This window comes from Hyalella azteca, unplaced genomic scaffold (genome assembly GCF_000764305.2).
Source record: "Hyalella azteca isolate HAZT.00-mixed unplaced genomic scaffold, Hazt_2.0.2 contig15612, whole genome shotgun sequence".
In the NCBI taxonomy this organism is placed as follows: domain Eukaryota; kingdom Metazoa; phylum Arthropoda; class Malacostraca; order Amphipoda; family Hyalellidae; genus Hyalella; species Hyalella azteca.
In genome coordinates this window covers 22,908-44,715 of record NW_025945455.1, presented here as the reverse complement: position 1 = coordinate 44,715, position 21,808 = coordinate 22,908, and the positions used below count along the sequence as shown (strand labels likewise).

Here is a 21,808-nt window from a genome sequence, read left to right as displayed (position 1 = left end):
ATTACTATTAATACGATCTCGTATCGTCACCATCCCAGTTTTCTGGGGCAGTTCTGGTCGAAAGCGGCGAGGTGCCCGGGCGGTTAAGTGTAATGGATATTAGAGCAGTGCGTTGCATGTTCGAGACCCGCAAAAAGCTGTGAAAAGCTCTGCCAGCCATGACAAGAATCGGCAAAAGGCCTCGTGGCCTAATATGCTACACTGGCAAAAATGTCATCGTAAAAAACACACAAAAGTAAAATGAATGTAAATGAAGAGAGTACATAGAACTTCATTTTCTCTCTTGTACTCCTGATGTAAATGCGAACTCACGTGATTCAATGGAAAACAAATATTTTCATAGGAAGTGTCGAAATAAATAAGTTGAAACTACACAATCCCATCCCGAGTATTTTGAACATGTTTCAGAATCCAAGGCATGTTTCTGTATATACAACTTGTCATTTTCCAAGTTTCCCAAGCAAGGTGGACGTCTCATCCTCAGTGATCAACGCAATGGTTTAATTTACACTTTACAGTGTAAAAATAAACTCTAACAACGAAATCAAACCAACGAAATCAAATCAAATGCAATGCTTCAAAGTACAGTATACCAAATCAAATCGTTTATTTGTTCACTCTGAAAGTGCGGTCATGTCCGTAAATCTTACCAAGTTGATGAGTGACAGAAGCATACAAGGGTAATAGATCAGCATGATTTTTGATGCTCGCATGATATTGTTTTGATTGGATATTTCGATGAGAAGTTTAGAACAACTGATTTGGATCGCTTGCATGTAATCCACTTGCATGAAGAGAAGTAAAATAAATCTGAATCACCATTTTTCACACCATGAAGAAGGAGAAATTAATTCAGCGACGTCTTCGACTACGGACTCGACGAGTGTGACAGGTGCGGTGACGATTTCTTTTACGGCCCCAAAAGTTTTGCCTAATGGACCCTTGTTCGCCTTTGCTCGTTCTTCCGCCTTCTGGAAAAAATGTTGCTCATTATGATTACCACGTCATTCACTTCCTTCGGTCAATTTTTTGGACCACAGTTATTGCCGTATTTTGAAATATCGTAAAAATTAAAGGGTTATTATTCGTGAGCGCACGTTCTGGCATTGCAATGCTACACTAATAAAAACAATTAAACCTTAGATAGGCTACATACATATGAAAGAGTTAATTGACTCCTAATCGAACTAGATTGTCGTGAAGCTTTTCACGTATAATTCTGCTGTAGATTGGCACTGTAGACGTAAATGATTCTGAGTGATTGGCATTGTGGAGGTAAATAGTGGCAAGACAACAGCATTATGGAGGTCAGTGATGGCGAGGAGAAAGCATTATAAAGGTCAATGATGCCGAGGAGACAGCATTATGGAGGTCAATGATGGGCAAATGATAATTTCTGAATGTGCATTACCATCATCTTTGTGGTAATAACAATAGAAGCATGGGTGCAAATTATTTTTTTCAGTGCAGCTGCGCCAATATATGCGGCGGGAGAAGGTGGTTCAGAGTTTGAATCCAATAATTATATCATCGTTGCTTTTAAAGGCTTAACCATTTAACTATAACCAAGGCAAAATATGAACGAATTTGATGCAAAGTGTAAGATTTTTGTGAGTAGTTTTCGGTGATGATTGATGTGCGTCAAGTTTCACCTTATTTCTTCGGGTCGGGCAGTTTAACTCGTCGTCTGTTTTAACATGCTATGAATATTATTTGGTTCAATTATACGATCAGTTGCACGCATAAGCAGTTATAGGATATAAATACGATGGAAATCGATTTCTTGACATGAAAAAGTGAAAAACATGAAAAAGTTCAGCCTAACTACTCATCACTCAATTGAAACTGTCGAGAATCTAGACGTGGACTTTGCATTCGGGCTTGTACGATAAAAACTACAGGAAGCTTTCCTTTCACCGAGTTCTTCAAAACAATAAGTAGCTTTAGCAAAACCAATCAGTGATCAACCACAAATCGTTGATAAATCAAGGTAATTGAATAAATGCGTTTGAGACTGACTGAAAGAACGTCGGCTAGCGTTGACGGTCAAAATTCACACAATTGTTGTGTAGTTAAGCGACGTTAGTAGTTAGACCGGTTATGCGTGATGCTGAAGATATTTAAGAACGATCATGAGTATTTAAAGATTCAGTTGCGTGGTCACATCCTCGTAGGCAAATTTTAGCAGCTACCGCCTTTTTTGTTCAATTTGATGAATATTTATCTTCTTCCTTAGAAATGTGAATCCAGAATAATCTTGCAGCACTGTGAACACTGATCACTATATATTCAAGTTTCGTTCACATAGAATAGGATAGAAGTGTCGGCCTGTTGCCGATTCTTGTACTTTTCGTAACAGGATTCCAAAAGGGATCCGGCCTTTTGAACCCGATCTTTCCGTAACTGACTATTGATTGAGATAGCTGCTGACTTATAGCCTGGCCCTTGAGGTTCTAAGCATTTTGAGACTGAACATATGCTCCTGCATAGCTTCGTCTAGTCAGTTCTTGAAGGCGTTCGTACTCGGAGCGTCAACGATGCTATCTGGGAGGCTGTTCCACATGTCGGTGACTCGAAGCGAGAAGAAATGTTGTCGCATGGATGAGTAGCAACGCAGGTTTTTTTAGTTTATAGCCGTCGCCCCTGGTGTTGGTTCTTGTTTCAAATTCTAGTAATCCTTCTGGGACCTTGTATAAACCGTGGTTATACTTGTATACTTCAATGATGTCAAAACGCAGCTGTTGATAACAGAGGCTTGGAATCTTCATAATCTTTGATCTCTCTTCATAAGGCTGACCTTTTAATCCCGGAATTATCCTTGTTGCACGTCCTTGAACATTCTCGACTAAATTTTTGTCCTTTTCTAGTATTGGTGACCACACGGCGTTTCTAAACTCAGGGCGACAAACAGCGACAAACAACAGTTTCATCGCTTCACCATTTACAGGTATGTACTCCTAAAAGCGTCTGATCAGTCCAAGTCGTTTATTGCTTTATTAACTTGAGCTTCAATATGCTTACAAAATTTCAATAATTCATTGACACCATTAACTCCTAAATCTTTTCCATTGTCGACTTCGACATCATCACTCTGTCGTTGCAACAATATCTTTCAAACTGTAATCTTGCTGTTCATTATTCTTGCCATTCTTGATTACTTTACTTTTGTCAGCGTTTAAACGCAGCTGTCACTTATCAGCCCAGTCAACCAACCTGTCAAGATCACCTTGCAACTGTACTTTTTGCGACGTATTCTTCACGCATACATAGCATACCCTAGCATACATAGAGCACACCCTAGACACAGCTTCTGGCAGATCGTTTATAAATGCAACAAAAAAACAGGCCCGCGAACGCTTCCTTGTTGCACGCTGCTGCGCACTGAAGCCCAGTCTGATACGGACGTATTATTTCTGACACGTTGTCGTCTCCCTACTGGAAAATTTCTGATCCATTTGAGTGCATTACTCTCAATTCCTGAAGACTTCAATTTACGCAACAGCCGCTCATGTGGGACACTGTCAAATGCCTTGGCAAAATCGAGGTGCACTGCGTCTACTGGCTCCCTTTCGTCCAGCAGGCGGGTCCATTCATTCAGAGTAGACAAGAGGTTAGTGGTACAGGATATACCGGCAATAAAGCCACGTTGACAGTCTGATATGAGATTATTTACAGTCGAATGACCGATCAATCGATCCCTCACAACAGATTCAATTACCTTGCAAACGACACTTGTCAAACTGACAGGGCGATAGTTGCCGGGCAGCTTTTGTCACATTTTTTGATCAATTGTGTCAGTTGGGCTGCTTTCCAGTCAGCCGGCAAGATCCCTTTGTTCAAAGTTTTTCGAAAAAAATGACGTCAGAGGGTCGACTGAGACAGTTGCTAACTATTTGAGTAATCTGGGGCTGAGACCATCCGGTCCACATCACTTGTTTGGATTTACATCGATAAGGCGCCTGAGAACCTCTTCTTCTTATATTTCAAAATTTGTTAATTTAGAGCCGACTGGGCGCTTCTTAATAGCTGGAATACTTTTCAATTCCTCTTCAGTGAATACGCTACTAAAAACCTGATTAACAATATTAGTCTTGCCCTCATCAGAGGATATCTTTCGTTTATCTACTTTCAACCCCGGGCGTATGGATGTGGCCTCTGCGTACTCTCTCATGTTCGTTTCACACATTGTAATATGTACTATATCATGCTTGTTTATTTGAAACTGCCGAATTCTTCCATCTGCATTAACTCGAGAAAGTTGTAAATTATCCTATAATGATTATCTTTAAATTCCAATGACACTTAATCACTTATATTTATGAATGTAGGTGAAAAATGACCAATGATCCAAAGTAGATTGTATCGCAATGTTTAAATCACTGATACAAATTTGTAATTTAATCATTTTATTTCCCGTTTCCTCAGTCTCGTCGATTTCGACACGCTCCATCTAATAAAAAATATAACTCAGTTCTCACTGCAGTGAGTGACAGAGAGCGCATTTTCTCAAAATCGACGAAAACGCGAAGTCACGGACAGACAGACGGACGGACGGCCATGACGAGCACAGTAGGACATTTTTTCCATAAATGAGAAAATGCGCTAAAAATGCTTTAAGTTGTTCTCTCAAACATCACCAGTTTAAAAGGCTTGTAAAATGCTAATTCAACTAAGATTTGTCTGAATAGTTTATCTTAAATTGAGTCTAAACATCCGCCAAACCTCCAAGTGTGCAGTACAATCTGGACCTCCATCCTACCTCGTCCATCGCCAAGTTGTTGTTCTTCTGCACATAGGTCCCGAAGAGTTGTTCAATCCCCTGAAAAAAAAACGTTACTCATTATGATTGCAACTTTGTTCACTTCCTTCGGTCAATTTTTTAGTCCACAGTCATTGAAGTATTTTGAAATATAGTGAAAATTAAAGGGATATTATTCATGAGCACACGTTCTGGCATTGCAATGCTACTCTCTCACAAATAATGAAACCTTAGATAGCTAGAAATATATGGCAGAGTTGATAGACTCATAATCGAACTAGATTGTCATGAAGATTTTCACGAATAATTTAACTGTAGATTGGCATTGTAGAGGTAAATGATAGCGAGGAGACAGCATTATGGAGGTAAATGATTCTTGAAATTGGTGCATTATGAATAATATCTATCAAGTTCAACGAAGGATAATTGAACGTAATGCCGTAAACGTAATGTGGCATCCGTATTATAGTTAAGTAGTTCATAGAGCCTATACTGGTGAGGTGGTCGCGTGGCCAAGGTGGTACAGGCGTGGGCTACGACGCGGAGGATCTGCGTTCGATTCTCGGAGCTGCCGTCGACGTTTTCAGATAGTTCATAGCGGTGAGTAGTTTGACGTGTATATTTCCTTGATAATTGAATGTGTTAGTTTCTAAATACCGTTGTTAATGTCAATACGATATGAATGTCAAAAACCAAGGCCAATACAACCTGTCATTGCCAAAGAGAAGTCTAGGTGATCTCAGAGAGAGAAGGAAAAAATTTTTAAATCGTTGACAAACGGTAACGCGTAACTGCCGCATACATTGCCAGAGCCGCGCCAGAGCAGGCGTGGGGCTGGTTTGAGCAGGCGGTGCTCAGTGAGGGCTGCGCGTCGGCAGGACAGAGCACACCTAGGCAGGTACTCAGAGGTGAATTAGCGCTGCTACGCGGCTGGCGATATCGTCTCTAATGCGGACATTTCTACTCTATCGCGGCTCTGTCGCGTCCCTACGTCGGCTCTGCAGCCGGCGACGGCCTGCTCTATTCCCTGCCCCAAATTTTAACTGGGATCGGCAGATCTAATAGAAAAAGAAACTTATTCATGGGGCTGGAACATAGATTGGTCCCATAAACATGATACAATTGGTCCCAAGCCAACATATTGTATGTGATATCTATTTTAGTTTAATTTGGCTTCTCAAAAAACTTTTGAAAAAAAGAATGGCTATTGCAATGAATTTTCGAAAAGATCGATTAGGAAAAGCAATAATGCAGGAGACCCTAAATAAAACAATCAGGGTCTATAGTGCGCCCTTCTATTTCGATCCTTGGTGAAGTGCAATACAACAATCAACAACATCGGCCAGCAAAGAGACAACAGAAGCACTGCAAATGCAAACAATGTGGACAACGCGCCCAAACATTCGTAAAATGAGCAACCTTTCTATTCATTCTGAATGAATGGAAGCATTCCATGCTAAAAATTAAATTGTATTCTAGAATGATTGGTTTATCATCAGTATTGTCCATTATGAATACGTATATTGCATATTATCTATTATGAATAACCTTGCTTGATTTACTATCGGAAAAAGTGTTGTTTGAAGAAACGTTATGTTAATGCTGAGCGGTTCCATATGGAACCAAGCTATAATTTTTCACATACAACAAAAAATAAATATATGAACATATTTTTTGTTTATTATCAACACAAATGACAATATTCTCATAAGGAACCAAAAAAAAATTCAGAAAAAAATTCTCGGCATTAATGGGTTAAATTGAAGCTTAACATCCGTCAAACCTTCAAGTGTGCAGTACAATCTGGACCTCAATCCTACCTCAACCATCGCCATGTTGTTGTTCCTCTGAACATAGGTCCCGAAGAGTTGTTCAATCCTCTGAAAAAAATTTTCCTCATTATGATTACAACTTTATACACTACCTTCGGTCAATTTTTTAGTCCACAGTTATTGAAGTATTTTGAAATATCGTGAAAATTAAAGGGTTATTATTCATGAGAACACGTTCTGGCATTGCAATGCTACTCTCATAAAAACAATGAAACCTTAGATATTTAAAAATATATGGAAGAGTTGATAGACTCCTAATCGAACTAGATTGTCATGAAGCTTTTCACGTATAATTTAGCTGTAGTTTGGCATTGTGGAGATAAATGATGGCGAGGAGACAGCATTATGGAGGTCAATGATGACGAGGAGACAGCATTGTGGAGGTCAATGATGACGAGGAGACAGCATTGTGGAGGTCAATGATGTAAGAAGGTGGTTCAGAGATCCATTCTGGGATTTAATCCAATAATTATATCATCTCGGCTTCACAAGGTTTGACCATCACTTAACTATACCCAAGGCAGAAATAAGGACAATCACGACAGTGATGCAATGTGTAAGACTTTTGTGTGTTATACTTGATGATTGATGAGACTCTAGCTTGGTTGATGAGACTCTAGTTTCAGCATATTTCTTCGGGACGGGCAGGTTAACTCGTCCTCGAGTTTAACTTGCTATTGAGATTTTTCGGTTCAATTTACGATCTGTTGCACGCATAAGCAGGATTAAGTTATAAATACGATGAAATTCGCTTTCTTAACGTAAAATTGTTCAGCCCTACTACTCATCACTCAACTGAAACTGTCGTGAATCTGGACTTGCACGATCAAAACCGTAAGAAGCTTTCTTGTCATAGAGTTCTTAAAAATAATAAGTAGCTTCACCAAAACCTATCAGCGATCAACCACAAATGGTTGACAAAATTAATTAATTGACTAAATGCGTTTGAGAGTGGCTAAATTAACGTCAATGAGCATTGATGATCAAAAGTCACACAATTTTAGTGCAATTAAACGACGTTGGTGGTTAGACCGGTTATGTGTGATTATGATGATATTTTAGAACAATTTATTTAAAGGTTCAGTTGCGTGGTCACATCCTCGTAGGCAAGTTTTAGTAGTTACCGCCCTTTTTTGCTCAATGTGACGTATATTTACCTTCTACTTTCTTAGAAATGTGAATTCAGAATAATCTTGAATAATTATATATTCAAGCTTCGCTCACATAGCCTTATGCTGCCCTGGTTGTATGAATGTGGCCTCTGTTCTTTCTCAAATTCGTTTCACACAATGTGAAACGAATCTATCTGGCCGCGAATATACACGACCCAATTAAATGCTAAGAGTAATCGGTCAGCGATATTATGAGTACATGATGGCACTTTTGCTGGCTTTGACTCACCGTTTCAAGGCTTTCTTTAACTTCAGCTGCAATTGCAAATGAAGCGTCGTTTCTGGCGTATTGGATTTTGTTGTCGTAAGCTGCAATAGCTTCGCTTTCTGACTCGGAGTGATAGTTGTTTAGAAGAGAATCTTCAAGAGATCTTCGCTGGGAATTGATTTTTGAATCCATTTTACTTTTGTAAAGCTTATATGCCTTCTTGCTGGTCTCATTGATTTCGACACGCTCCATTACAGGAAAAGGAAATAATGTAAATAAGTAGTTCTCACAAAATTTAACAGTTGAGAGCTCTCGTAAAATGATTATCTGAATATGGTATATCTGAATAGTTCGTCGTAAATTGAGTCTAAAAATGCCAAACCTCCAAAAGTGCAATTCAATCTGGACCTCCATCCTACCTCGTCCATCGCCATGTTGTTGTTCCTCTGCACATAGGTCCCGAAGAGTTCTTCAATCCTCTGAAAAAAAACGTTCCTCATTATGATTGCAACTTCATTCTTTTCCTTCGGTCACTTTTTTGGACCACAGTTATTGAATTATTTTGAAATATTGTGAAAATTAAAGGGTTATTATTCGTGAGCACACGTTCTGGCATTACAATGTTAACTCTCAAAATACAATGAAAACAATAGCTGGAAGAGTTAATAGACTCCTAATCAAATTAGATTGTCGTGAAGCTTCTCTCGGATAATTCTGCGGTGGATTGGCATTGTAGAGGTAAATGATGGCGAGGAGACAGCATTGTGGAGGTCAATGATGCGAGGAGACAGCATTGTGGAGGTCAATGATGGCGAGGAGACAGCATTGTGGAGGTCAATGATGGCGAGGAGACAGCATTGTGGAGGTCAATGATGGCGAGGAGACAGCATTGTGGAGGTCAATGATGGCGAGGAGACAGCATTATGGAGGTCAATGATGGCGAGGAGACAGCATTATGGAGGTCAATGATGACGAGGAGACAGCATTATGGAGGTCAATGATGGCGAGGAGACAGCATTATTGAGGTCAGTGATGGCGAGGAGACAGCATTATTGAGGTCAGTGATGGCGAGGAGACAGCATTGTGGAGGTAAAGGATGACAATGTCGGAGCAGATAACCCAAGTAAACGGTGTGTTAGCAACAAAAGAATGGGGGTCGTTACCGATTCACCTAAAATGTCTGAATATGTATTCTTTCATATATTTGGTAATAACAATAAAAGCATGGGTACAAATTATTTTTTCAGTGCGGCTGTTCCAATATATGAGACGGGAGAAGAAGGTGGTTCAGAGTTTGTAAACATTAATTATATCATCGTTGCTTTTCGAGAATTAACCATCACTTATCAATAAGCAAGGCAAAAATATGGGCAATCACGACAGTGATGCAATGTGTAAGATTTTTGTGAGTAGTTTTTGATGATGATTGACGAGACTCAAGTTTCACCATATTTCTTGGACGGGCGGTTTAAGTCGTAATCGGGTCTAACATGCTATGGAGATTATTAGGTTCAGTTATATGATCAGTTGCACGCATAAGGAGTAATAAGCTATAAATACGATGGAATTCGATTTCTTAACATAAAAATGTACAGCCCTACAACTCATCACTCAATTGAAACTGTCGTTAATCTGAGCGTGGACCTTGCATGCAGGCTTGCGCGATGCAAACCACAGGAAGCTTTCTTTTCATCGAGTTCTTCAAACAATAAGTAGCTTCACCAAAACCAACTAGCAATAAACCACAAATTGTTGATAAATCTAATTAATTAACTAAATGCGTTTGAGAGTGGCTAAAATAACGTCGGCAAGCGTTGACGGTCAAAATTCACACAATTATAGTGTAGTTAAATGACGATGGTGGTTAGACCGGTTATGCGTGATGCTGAAGATATTTAAGAACGATCATGAGTATTTAAAGATTCAGTTGCGTGGTCACATCCTCGTAGGCCGATTTTAGTGTTACTGCTCTTTTTTGCTCAATTGATGAATATTTATCTTCTACTTATTAAGAAATATATATCCAAAACAGCCTTGCAGCACTGTAATCACTTTATACGTATTCAAGCTTCGCTCATACAGAACAGAATAGAACAGAAGTGTCGGCACTGAACAAATAGGCCCATTACCTGCATGTTGCTGATCCCTGTATTTTTTGTGTTGCTGATTCTTGTAGTTTACCTCATCCAACAAATTGATAATATTTATTGATAGAAATTATTGAGTAAGCACAATCATCATAACCATCCCCAATCTGGCCGCTAATATATTCCAAACGAAGCGTCGTTTCTGGTGTATTGGATTTTGTTGTCGTAAGCTGCAATAGCTTCGCTTTCTGACTCTGAATGATAGCTGTTTAGAAGAGAATCTTCAAGAGATCGCTGGGAATTGATTCTTGAATCCATTTTACTTTTGTAAAGCTTATATGCCTTCTTGCTGGTCTCATTGATTTCGGCACGCTCCATCACATGAAAAGGAAATGTTGTAAATAAGTGGTTCTCGCAAAATTTAACAGTTGAAAGCTCTCGTAAAATGTTTACCTAAATATGGTATATCTGAAAAGTTCGTCGTAAATTGAGTCTAAACATCAGCCAAAACTCCAAAAGTGCAATTCAATCTGGACCTCCATCCTACCTCGGCCTTCGCCATGTCGTTGTTCTTCTGAACATAGGTCCCGAAAAGTTGTTCAATCCTCTGAAAAAAAACGTTGTTCATGATTTAAACGTAATTCACACCCTTCGGTCAATTTTTTATTCCACAGTTATTGAAGTATTTTTAAATGTCGTGAAAATTAATGGATTATTATTCGTGAGAACACGTTCTGGCATTACAATGCTACTCTCGTAAAAACAGTGAAAATAATAGGTAAATATATATGAAAGAGTTGATAGACTCCTAATCAAATTAGATTGTCGTGAAGCTTCTCTCGGATAGTTCTGCGGTGGATTGGCATTGTAGCGGTAAATGATGGCAAGGAGACAGCATTGTGGAGGTAAATGATAGCGAGGAGACAGCATTGTGGAGGTCAATGATGGCGAGGAGACAGCATTGTGGAGGTAAAGGATGACAATGTCGGAGCAGATAACCCAAGTAGACGGTGTGTTAGCAACTAAAGAATGGGGTTCGGGTTCGTTACTAATACATCTAAACTGTAATTATAATTCCTGAATATGAATTTTTTCATATATTTGGTAATAACAACAAAAACACGGGTGCAAATTATTTTTACTGTGCGGCTGTTCCAATATATGAGACGGGAGAAGAAGGTGGTTCAGAGTTTGAAAACATTAATTATATCAACGTTGCTTTTCGAGGTTTAACCATCACTTAACGATAACCAAGGCAAAAGTATGGACAATCACGACACCCTGTCAAAAGTTTCGTGCCGATTAAGGTCGTTTTAGAGGAACTATATTTGGCTTAGGGGTGCATCAGGAGCAAGTCGGCCACGTAGGGTGTTTTGCTTCTATTTACCAGCCTCTTTTGGAAGTCAGTTGCCCGGTAGGCCAAATCTGCGTAATATGATTAAAAAGAGCAGCTGGTCAAGCTTCGTCATGATGCCCCTGGTCAAACGCTGATGACGCTACCGCATGATGGGGCTGCTCAGAGGCTGAACAATGGTAAACGCACGAACAATCGAAGTTCCCGCCATACGGGGGTATGCGGGTATGTGCATGGGGGTCTACCTCCCGCATCCCTCATCCGGACAGAGCATTAACCGTTGCAGGTTGCAGCAATAGGAAGGCGCCAGTTTAGATCGAACCGTGAATCGTTCAGTACGTAGTGAAGAGTGCTCATTGCTCAATGCTTATCGAAAAGGTACTATTATAGTTTTGTCTCATTCAGAGAGCTTTAAACAATTTGATGCTTTCAGAGAGCTTTAAACAATTTCCTTAAATTATGACGTATTTGACTGGAAAATATAAATTATGAAGGAAAATTTGTCAAGTTTTCCCACAAGTATTTTATTGATAAGATGTAGTTGTATGGTGTATCTTTCACCATCACTTCTTTCAAAACGCAGCAATCATACGATGCAAGTTCTTTTTTCGACAATAAGAGAAGATTTCATGCGGAATATGCTCTAAATCAGTTGTTATTTGATCAGTTCGTTGCAATAGGTACTTCTCAAGTTCTCGTCGGCAGGCGACATTCATCATGATCACGCATTTGTGTGTTCAAGATTTTGGCTGCTGTAGAAATTTTCAACTTTGGGCATGTTGACACGAGCATGTTATTTAAGCAGCTCCTGTTCATATGCTTAAGGTTTTAATTTCTATAAATCAACGCGTCAACTGGATTAAGTGTAGTCGGAACTCGAAAGCTCACCATTGCCTAGGATGCTAGCCTACCTAACCAACTGACAACACTCGACACTACTGGGCAGTAGGCGGGCCAGCTGAACAAGATGGAACAGGTTGCAGAGCGTATACCGATTATTCGCAAATAAGTTAGTTGCTTTTCTTCCGTTCTATCTACTCTATTTCGTTGTATCATCAGGCTTCATTATGGATTTACATTCAAGTAAAAGGATGAATTTGGTTATTTCTGAAGAACTACAAATTATACGAAGATAGATTCAGAAAATTTCCATCGAGCAATATTGAATTGGTATTAGACGTTAGAATTTAGAAATGCTTCTATTCTTCATTTTTCAGCAGTTGCAAGCAGTATTTTCAGACCCCGGTAAAATTTTTTGCTAGACGAATGGTTTCTTCAACCAAAGAACTGTTCAGCTTTGGGCATATGTCCGCATCCTTGAGCTTATTTCTCAAGCAGAAGATAGCTTATGAACTATTTACTTTACAAGGAGCCTCTCTGTGAGCAACATATTTGATTTGAGGATTTCCATAACTATCGTTTATTCCGCTATTTATTTGATTGTCTCTCCAGGAATTTAGAGTGCAGTTGATAACTTAGATGCTTGTAAAGAACTACATGTGAAAGTCAATAACAACTGTCATTACAGCAGCCGACGATGGATGCAGAAAGATCCTCACTTGCTATGAACTGTGAACAACTGAAAGCTGCAATCTAGTTAGTGCCGTATCTAGATTTTGTTAAGATTAACATGTGCTACTCCGTTCTATTGTGTGATCTTTCGTCAATAAACGCAGAAATTCGAGGCCCTTGCAGAACTGTTTGCTCTATAGAAATTTAATGTGACGAAAGTTACATGAAATGAAACGGCAAATAATTCAACGATTATTTTAAACACAACGTTGTTCATTCAGTAGGATACATGGATTTAATAGGAGAAATTGGCTTGACTTGCATTACCTCGAATCAGGGATACCTTCTGATGTATCGATTGAATTTTTTTATTTGCGATTATTGCCCTCATTTCTAACCACGCCATGTCATAATAGTTACTAGCTGTAAACGTCTTTGCATGAAATTGAGCCTCTGGTAGACTGCTCTGATCTTAAAACTGAGCGAGTAGTGCAATATAGACTGCATATATATATAACGTACAGAGATTGAAATGCCCCCTCCCTTCCCCCCATAAGGGGGGGAAGGGAGGGGCATTTTTTTAAGCATTTTTCATATTCTGCCGTGTCTGTCCCGAACGTATCAGGTACCAAATACGCGCTCCCCACGATCGCCCCAAGCTCGACGAGTAATTTCACAAGATTCCATTTCGGCGCTTATTTCGCTACGACAACCGGAACCTAAAGCGGACATACAGCTTCTAATTTACCCTGTAATAAGAACTTGGGGCGTCCGTGTGCCAGCGGCTGACAGGTCTTCGAATTTCGATAGGGCAGTGATGCAATGTGTAAGATTTTTGAGAGTAGTTTTGATGATGATTGATGAGACTCGAGTTTCACCATATTTCTTGGACGGGCGGTTTAAGTCGTAATCGGGTTTAACATCTATGGAGATTATTTGGCTCAGTTATATGATCAGTTGTACGCCTAAGCAGTAATAAGTTATAAATACGACGGAATTTGATTTCTTAACATAAAAATGTTCAGCCTAACTACTCATCACTCCAGTGGATTTGTCGTGAATCTAGACATGGACCTTGCATGTAGGATTGCGCGATGAAAACCACGTGAAGCTTTCTTTCCGTCGAGTTCTTCAAAACAATAAGTAGCTTTACCAAAACCAACTAGCAATGAACCATAAATCGTTGATGAATCTTAGTAATTAACCAAATGCGTTTGAGAGTAGCTAAAATAACGTCAATAAGCATTGACGGTCGAAATTCACACAGTCATAATGTAGTTAAACGACATTGGTGGTTAGACCGGTTATGTGCAATTCTGTTAAGAACGATCAGGAGTATTCAAAGATTCAGTTGCGTGGTCACATCCTTTTAGGCTGATTTTAGTAGTTACCGTTCTTTTTTGCTCAATCGATGAATATTTAGCTTCTACTTATTTAGAAATATAAATTCAAAACAACCTTGCAGCACTGTATTCACTATATATACGTATTCAAGCTTCGCTCATATAGAAAGAATAGAATAGGAGTGTCGGCACTGAAGAAATAGGCCCATGGCCAGTTGCTGATTCCTGTACTTTTTGTGTTGCTGATTCTTGCAGTTTACCTATTCCAATAAATCGATAATATTTATTGATAGAAATTATTACCGCTGCGCACCATGCCTAATACGGCAATGACTGCATTTGATTGAGAAGCACAATCATCATAATCATCCACAATCTGGCCGCGAATATACACAGCCCAATTACTCAGTGTTCGGTCAGCGATATTATGAGTATGATTGCACTTTCGCTGGCTTTGACTCACCGTTTCAAGGCTTCTCCTAACTTCAGCTGCCATTCCAAACGAAGCGTCGTTTCTGGCGTATTGGTTTTTCTTGTCGTAAGCTGTAATAGCTTCTTTTTTCGACTCTGAGTGACAGCTGTTAAGAAGAGAAACTTCAAAAGATCTTCGCTGGGATTTGATTTTCGAATCCATTGTACTTTTGTAAAGCTCATATGCCGTCCTGCTGGATTCATCGATTTCGACACGCTCCATCACATGAAGAGGAAATGTTGTGAGTAAATTGTTCTCGCAAAAATTTAACAGCTGAAAGCTCTCGTAAAATGTTTATCTAAATGTGTTTGATCGGAATAGTTCATCGTAAATTGAGTCCAAATTTATAGCAAACCTTCTGATGTGCAGTACAGTCTGGACCTCCATCCTACCTCGTGCATCGACAAGTTGTTGTTCTTCTGCACGTAGGTCCCGAAGAGTTGTTCAATCCTCTGAAAAAAACGTTGCTCATTATGATTGCAACTTCATTCCCTTGCGTCAGTCAATTTTTTGGTCCACAGTTTTTGAAGCATTGAGAAATATTGTGAAAATAATGGGAAATTATTCATGAGCACACGTTCAGGCCTTGCAAAGCTACACGCGTAAAAACAATGAAACCTTAAATAGCTACAAACATATAGAAGAGTTGTTAGACGTAATAGAAATAGATGCTCATGGAGCTTTTCACGTTTAATTCTGCTCTAGATTGGCATTGTAGAGGTAAATGATGACGAGGAAACAGCATTAATTGTGGAGGCCAATGATGGCTATGTCTGAGCAGATAACCTATATAAGTAGAAGGTGTGTTAGCAACAAAAGAATGGGGATGGTTACTGGTACTCCTAAAATGCAAATAATAATTTCTCAATGTTTATTATTTTCATATTCTTTGTAATAACAATAAAAGAATGAGAGCAAATAATTTTTTCAGTGAGGCTGTGACAATATAAGAGCTTGAGAAGAAGGTGGTTCAGAGTTTGAATCCAATAATTATATCATCGTTGCTTTTCGAGGTTTAACCAATTCTGAACTATAGCCAATGTAAAAATATGGACAATTACGACCGTGAAGCTATGTGCAAGATTTTTGTGAGTAGTTTTTGGTAATGACTGACGAGACTCAAGTTTCACCATTTCTGGACGGGCATTTAACTCGTCCTCTGGTCTAACATGCTATTGAGATTATTTGGTTCAGTTATACGATCAGTCGCATGCATAAGCAGTAATGTTATAAATACGATGAAATTAAATTTCTTAACATATAAATGTTCAGCCTAATTACTCATCCCTCAACTGGAATTGTCGTGAATCTGGACTCGGATCTTACATACAGGCTTGCATGATGAAAACCACAGCTATCGAGCTCTATCCTTTCATCGAGCTCTTCGAAACAATAAGTAGCTTCATCAAAACCATTTAGCAATCAACCACAAATCATTGATATCAAATGCGTTAAAGTAATAAATTAATAAATCAAATGCGTTTGAGACTGGCTAAAATATCGTCGACAAGCGTTCACGGTCAAAATTCACACAATTATAATGTACGTAGTTAAACGAGGTTGGTGGTTAGACCGGTTATGCGCGATTATGAAGATATATAAGAACGATCATGAGTATCTAAAGATTCAGTTTCGTGGTCACATCTTAGTAGGCATATTTTAGTAGTAACTGCTCTTTTTTGTTCAACTTAATGAATACTTATCTTCTAATTTTTTAGAAATGCGAATCAAAAACAACCTTGCAGCACCCTGGTCACTATATATGCAAGCTGGTCGCCTGCCGAAGACCACCACTGCCCAGGATATAATGGACCATCATGATTCCTGCCTTCCGGAACGTAGCCTTCAACACTTCAAGCCGTCCGTATCTAGGCCGTGGATCGAACCAGCCCTCGGTCGATGCTATCTGAAACCTAACCTCAGATGCGGTGAACGTAAAATTACGTAATTTAGCGATGCCTGGAAGTCATATTCGATCCGCGGCCTGGTGGTGCACGGCAGGTGGTGGTCAAGGCCGGAAGAGGACAAAGCCGAGTGGTGCACGACTGATTGGTGTAGGTCCGGAGAGATCCAAGGCGTTCGATTCAGGGCTTATTGGTGCACAAAATTGGTGGTGCTCGGCTGCGCTCCCATGCAAGCTCAGCTCACATAGTGTGATGCTGCCCCTGGTGTATGGATGCGGCATCTTATGACCTAATGATGAGTTTAGGGCCTCTTAGTCCACGGTCAAGCTGATGCGCTGCCTTCGTCATCCTCCGTCTCTAAGTCGTAACTAGGCATGTCACCCCGCCCTCGGGTCCCGGATGTAACGTTGGACGTGTTCCGTCTATTTGCTCTCCTTTGGGCCAGCTGATGCAAGATGCTGTTGCTTGTCACTTGTTGAGGCAGTTTCCCATAACTGGACTATCTGGGATCTTTCCAAACTTCTTGTCCAGTCGTCTCTTGAATGTTGCAAGGGTGAACTCTGTTCCTCTCAGCACTTCTGGCAAGGCAATAAACAGCCTCGGACCTGCCACGGACAGTGATCCCTCACGAAGAGTCTGTACTCAGGCCGGGGATCGGTTATTAAATTTGGGAATCCTGCACAGCCTCCCACTTATTTCGTTGTAATATGTCACTATTCTGGGGGTTTCATTTTCAAAGTTGGGAGCCAGTCCGGTTATCATTTTCCAAGTGTACAATATGATGTACCTCTCTCTTCTCCTCTCCAGTGAATACAGTCCAAGTGTTTCAAACTGTCCCAGTAGTTCAGTTCCAGCTCCCTCATACCGCTGATCCTAGACGTGAAGGTCCGTTGGACTGACTTCAGTTTCCGAACCGCGCCCGCCTTGAGCGGCACCCAAAGCTGGCAGCAGTATTCAACGAGGGCTCAGGAGAGTGTAATCATTGATGCTGTTTCTCTCATTCGAAATGTCCTCCAGCTGATTTAACCCATCCGTTGTCTGCTTTGCGCGACTATTTCCTCGATATTGGTCTTCGAATGCGGCTTCGGCCCTCAGCAACACACCGAGATCTTGAACTAGTTACTCCTCAATTTCTGTGCCATCCGATGCCAAGTAGCGATGTGGCAACACGGTCTCCGTGCCAACTCTATATCTCATCACTTCGAACTTGGCGCCGCGGCATTACATATTATTCACTAGGGCCAAATAGTAGATTGTCGACAGGTCAACCTGTAACCTCTCGTAGTCTAGGTCATCTCTGATCCTCTTCAGTAATCTTGTATCGTCCGCAAATGACGATGTAGATACATGGGTAAGTTCCGAGTCAATGTCGACGATGTGGTCGAGGAAGAGGATCGTCCCAAGCACAGAGCCTTGTGGCGCACTCCGCATTTAACCCTCGCTTTCTTTGATATCGAGTTTCCAATTGCGACAACTTGTACTCTTCTTGTAAGGAAGTTGTGTATCCATTCTAACAGGCTTCCTCTTTCCCCCAGCAGCCTCAGCTTTCTAAAGACCACCCTATGGTCGACTTTGTCAAAAGCTCTAGCAAAGTCCTGGTCACTAGTCGGTGATGGTGCTCCAGTAACTGTGACAAACAGAATGGTTTAGCCGGAACCCATGTTGCCCATTATTATATAGTCCAGCCTCTTCCATATACCGGACAAGCCTCCTGACCACTACCTTCTCGAAAACCTTGATCACCTGCGAGATCAATGTCACAGGTCTGTAATTTTGGGGTCTGTCCCTCGGACCTCCTTTGTGGATCGGCGTTATCAGTCCCATTTTGAGGCTCACAGGAATAATTCCCTCCATCATCGAGGATTTCCAGAGCATTGTGAGTGGTGCCTTCAGTGCTCCAACACAATTCTTCTACAGCACTTCCGGAATTTCATCGGGTCCTGGACTGCACTTCAAGTGCCGCATTACAAATTAAGCTCTTTGCAAATTATGCTAGAACATAGTGGGTTCTATAACAACACATTTAGCCATCTTACCTTGTTTTTATTGTTTAACTATTCCACTGGATATTTTGTTCAATTGGGTTCATGTAGCCGGTGCTGTATTGAACACTGAACTCAGACACTGACATCAAAACCCTGAGTTCGAAAAACTGAGCTCACATACCGCGTTGTAGGCTCGACAGGAAGTCGTAAATACCCTCGTAGTCTTCAAACACACTTGAAGCTTCCCTTCAATACTACAGCTTAACTCTCTTATTTGTTACACATATTTAATGTAAAACTTGACACTCTGCTTGACTGCTTCACGTATTGAATGCTATAATTTCATTCTACAGAACTGTTTACGCTTTTTTTTGCCGAGTCTTGTTTATAGATAAAGAAATATTTTTCTGGACACTTTCTCACTGAACAATTATACTTTTTTTCCACCGAAACACAGAATTTTTCATCACCTGGGCCTAGGCTGTAATCTGTGTACTCTCTCATGTATTCACACATTGTAACATGTACTACATAGATCATACTTGTTCATATATGAAACCGCTAAATTCTTCCATCTAAATTATCTCGAGAAAGTTGTCATTTTTCCTATAATGATTGAGGATCATATCATAAAATTTCAATCGCTGCTAATCACCTATTTTCAGCACATTTTCTCATTTATGGAAAAAATGCGCTATTTTTCAGAATGTACGTGAAAACTAGAACGTATCTCAATATTTAAATCCCTGGAGCAGACTTAGAATAAAATCATTTACTTTCCCGTTACCTCAGAACGCATTTTGCCCAATACGAAGATTCTAATGCGGAACTGTCATGATAGTATGAGCTTTAGTATTAAGACCGAGCACTAACATTTTACGTAAAAATTCTGACGGAGCATTGAACTTATAATGATCTGCATTCCATCTAGCTTGTATTGATCTGTATTCTCTTCTCGGCCGTTCAATAGTTAAATTATAGTACGAATTGGACCTTTTGTCTTCTACTCGACATTGATGTTTGATCGTCGCGTTCATCGCCCAGCTCTCAAAGGACTTAAATCGCTCTTGGATTACAAATCCATGAAAATCATGGATTATACATTTGAATCTAATGGCAGCATGGATTATAAATCGCCTGACATGGATTACACACCATCGGACATCATGGATTACACATCTTTGTTTCACTCGATATCATGTATTTGTAACCTGGTGTATACAATTTATGAGTCGGCTGGTATCACCGATCACGCGCGCCTGCATGCTCATTTAACGCCATTGCAGCACATATCTGACACCTATTCAGACAAAGCGATGATATTTATTGATAGAAAATATTGCTTCTTTGCTCCATGCCTTATAAGACAATGCATGCATTTGATTGTGTAAGCACAATCATCATATCTGTCCACAACATTGCAGCACATATCTGCCACCTATTCACTCAAATCGATGATATTTATTGATAGAAATTATTGCTTCTGCGCTCCATGCCTTATAAGACAATGCATGCATTTGATTGTGTAAGCACAATCATCATATCTGTCCACAATCTGGCCGCGAATATACACAGCCTACGCGTCCCTTTATCTGAAAAGGAAATGTTGTAAGTTGTTCTCGAAAAATTTACAATCTGAAAGCTCTCGTAAAATGTTTATTTATATATAACATGTCTTAATAGTTAATCATAAATTAATTACATATATCGAATAAATGTGTCAGGTCTAAAATTCGTAGAAGACAGAGTATTTGGACAATAATTGTGTTAATCTGGACGACCATCCATTCTCGCCCACCTTCATTTCGTCGTTCTTCTGAACGTAGATCCCGTAGTGCTCTTCAATGTTCTGAAAAAATATTACTCATTACGATTGCAACTTTTTTCACTTCTTTCAGTCAATCCACAGTTATTGAAGTATTTTGAAATCTCGTGTAAATTAAAGGGATATTATTCGTGAGCACACGTTCTGGCATTGCAATGCTATACTCTCATAAAAACAATGAAAATTTAGATAACTAGAAATATATGGAAGAGTTGATAGACTCATAATCGAACTAGACTATCATGTAGCTTTTCACGTATAAGTCTGCTGTAGATTGGCATTGTAGAGGTAAATGATTCTGACTGATTGGCATTGTGGAGGTAAAAGATGACAATGTCGGAGCAGATAACCCAAGTAGACGGTGAGTTAGCAACAAAAGAATGGGGGTTGTTACTGATGCACCTAAAATGCAAATAATTATTTATGTGGGTTGATTATATTCATATTTTTGGTATTGACAACAAAAGCATGAGAGCAAATAATTTCTTTCAGTGAGGCTGTGCCAATATATGATGCGGGAGAATATAATGGTTCAGAGTTTGAATCCAATAAATATATCAACGTGGCTTTTCGAGGCTTAACCATCACTTAACTAAAACCAAGGCAAAATAATGAACAATAACGACAGTGATGCAATGTGCACGATCTTTGTGAGTAATTTTTGATGATGATTGATGAGACTCAAGTCTCACCATATTTCTTCGGGACTGGCAGTTTAACTCGTCCTCGGGTTTAACTTGCTAGGGAGATTATTTGGTTCAGTTATACGGTCAGTTACACGTATAAGCAGTAATAAATTATAAAATAGACATAAATACGATGGAATTCGACTTCTTGACGCAAAAATGTTCAGCCCTACAACTCATCACTCAATTGGAGCTGTCGTGAACCTGGACGTGGACCTTGCATGCAGGCTTGCACGATGCAAACCACATGAAGCTTTCTTTTCATCGAGTTCTTCAAAACAATAAGTAGCTTTACCAAAACCAATTAGCGATCAACCATAAACCGTTGATATATCTAAGTAATTAACTAAATGCGTTTGAGAGTTTTTCGTGCGCCCGAACCTAGAGTTTGGAAACGTCGTGAGGTCACCGAAACTTGAAAAGGACAAAAATTTAATAGAGAGTGTTCAAAGACGTGCAACAAGGATAATTCCGGGTTTGAAAGACAAGTCCTATGAGGAAAAATTAAAGATTAAGAAGCTTCCAAGCCTGTTATCGACGCCTGCGTGGGGAACTCATTGAAGCATACAAGTATACTCATGGCTTATACAAGGTCCCAGAAGGATTACTAGAATTTGAAACAAGAACCAACACCAGGGGCCACGGCTATAAACTAAAAAACTGCGTTGT

At 39.8% G+C, this 21,808-nt stretch overlaps 1 protein-coding gene across 1 annotated transcript; it reads right to left on the bottom strand.

Annotated features, from left to right (window-relative positions):
- Positions 1 to 831: 831 nt before the first annotated feature.
- LOC125179181 lies at positions 832 to 15,211 on the bottom strand (the record flags this gene model as incomplete). Its single annotated transcript, XM_047884564.1, has 4 exons — positions 15,132 to 15,211; positions 14,731 to 14,955; positions 6,580 to 6,639; positions 832 to 971 (listed from the first exon to the last, which is right to left on the bottom strand). Coding segments are annotated over exons 1-4 (434 nt in total), but the record flags the coding sequence as incomplete, so codon positions are not given.
- Positions 15,212 to 21,808: the final 6,597 nt, after the last annotated feature.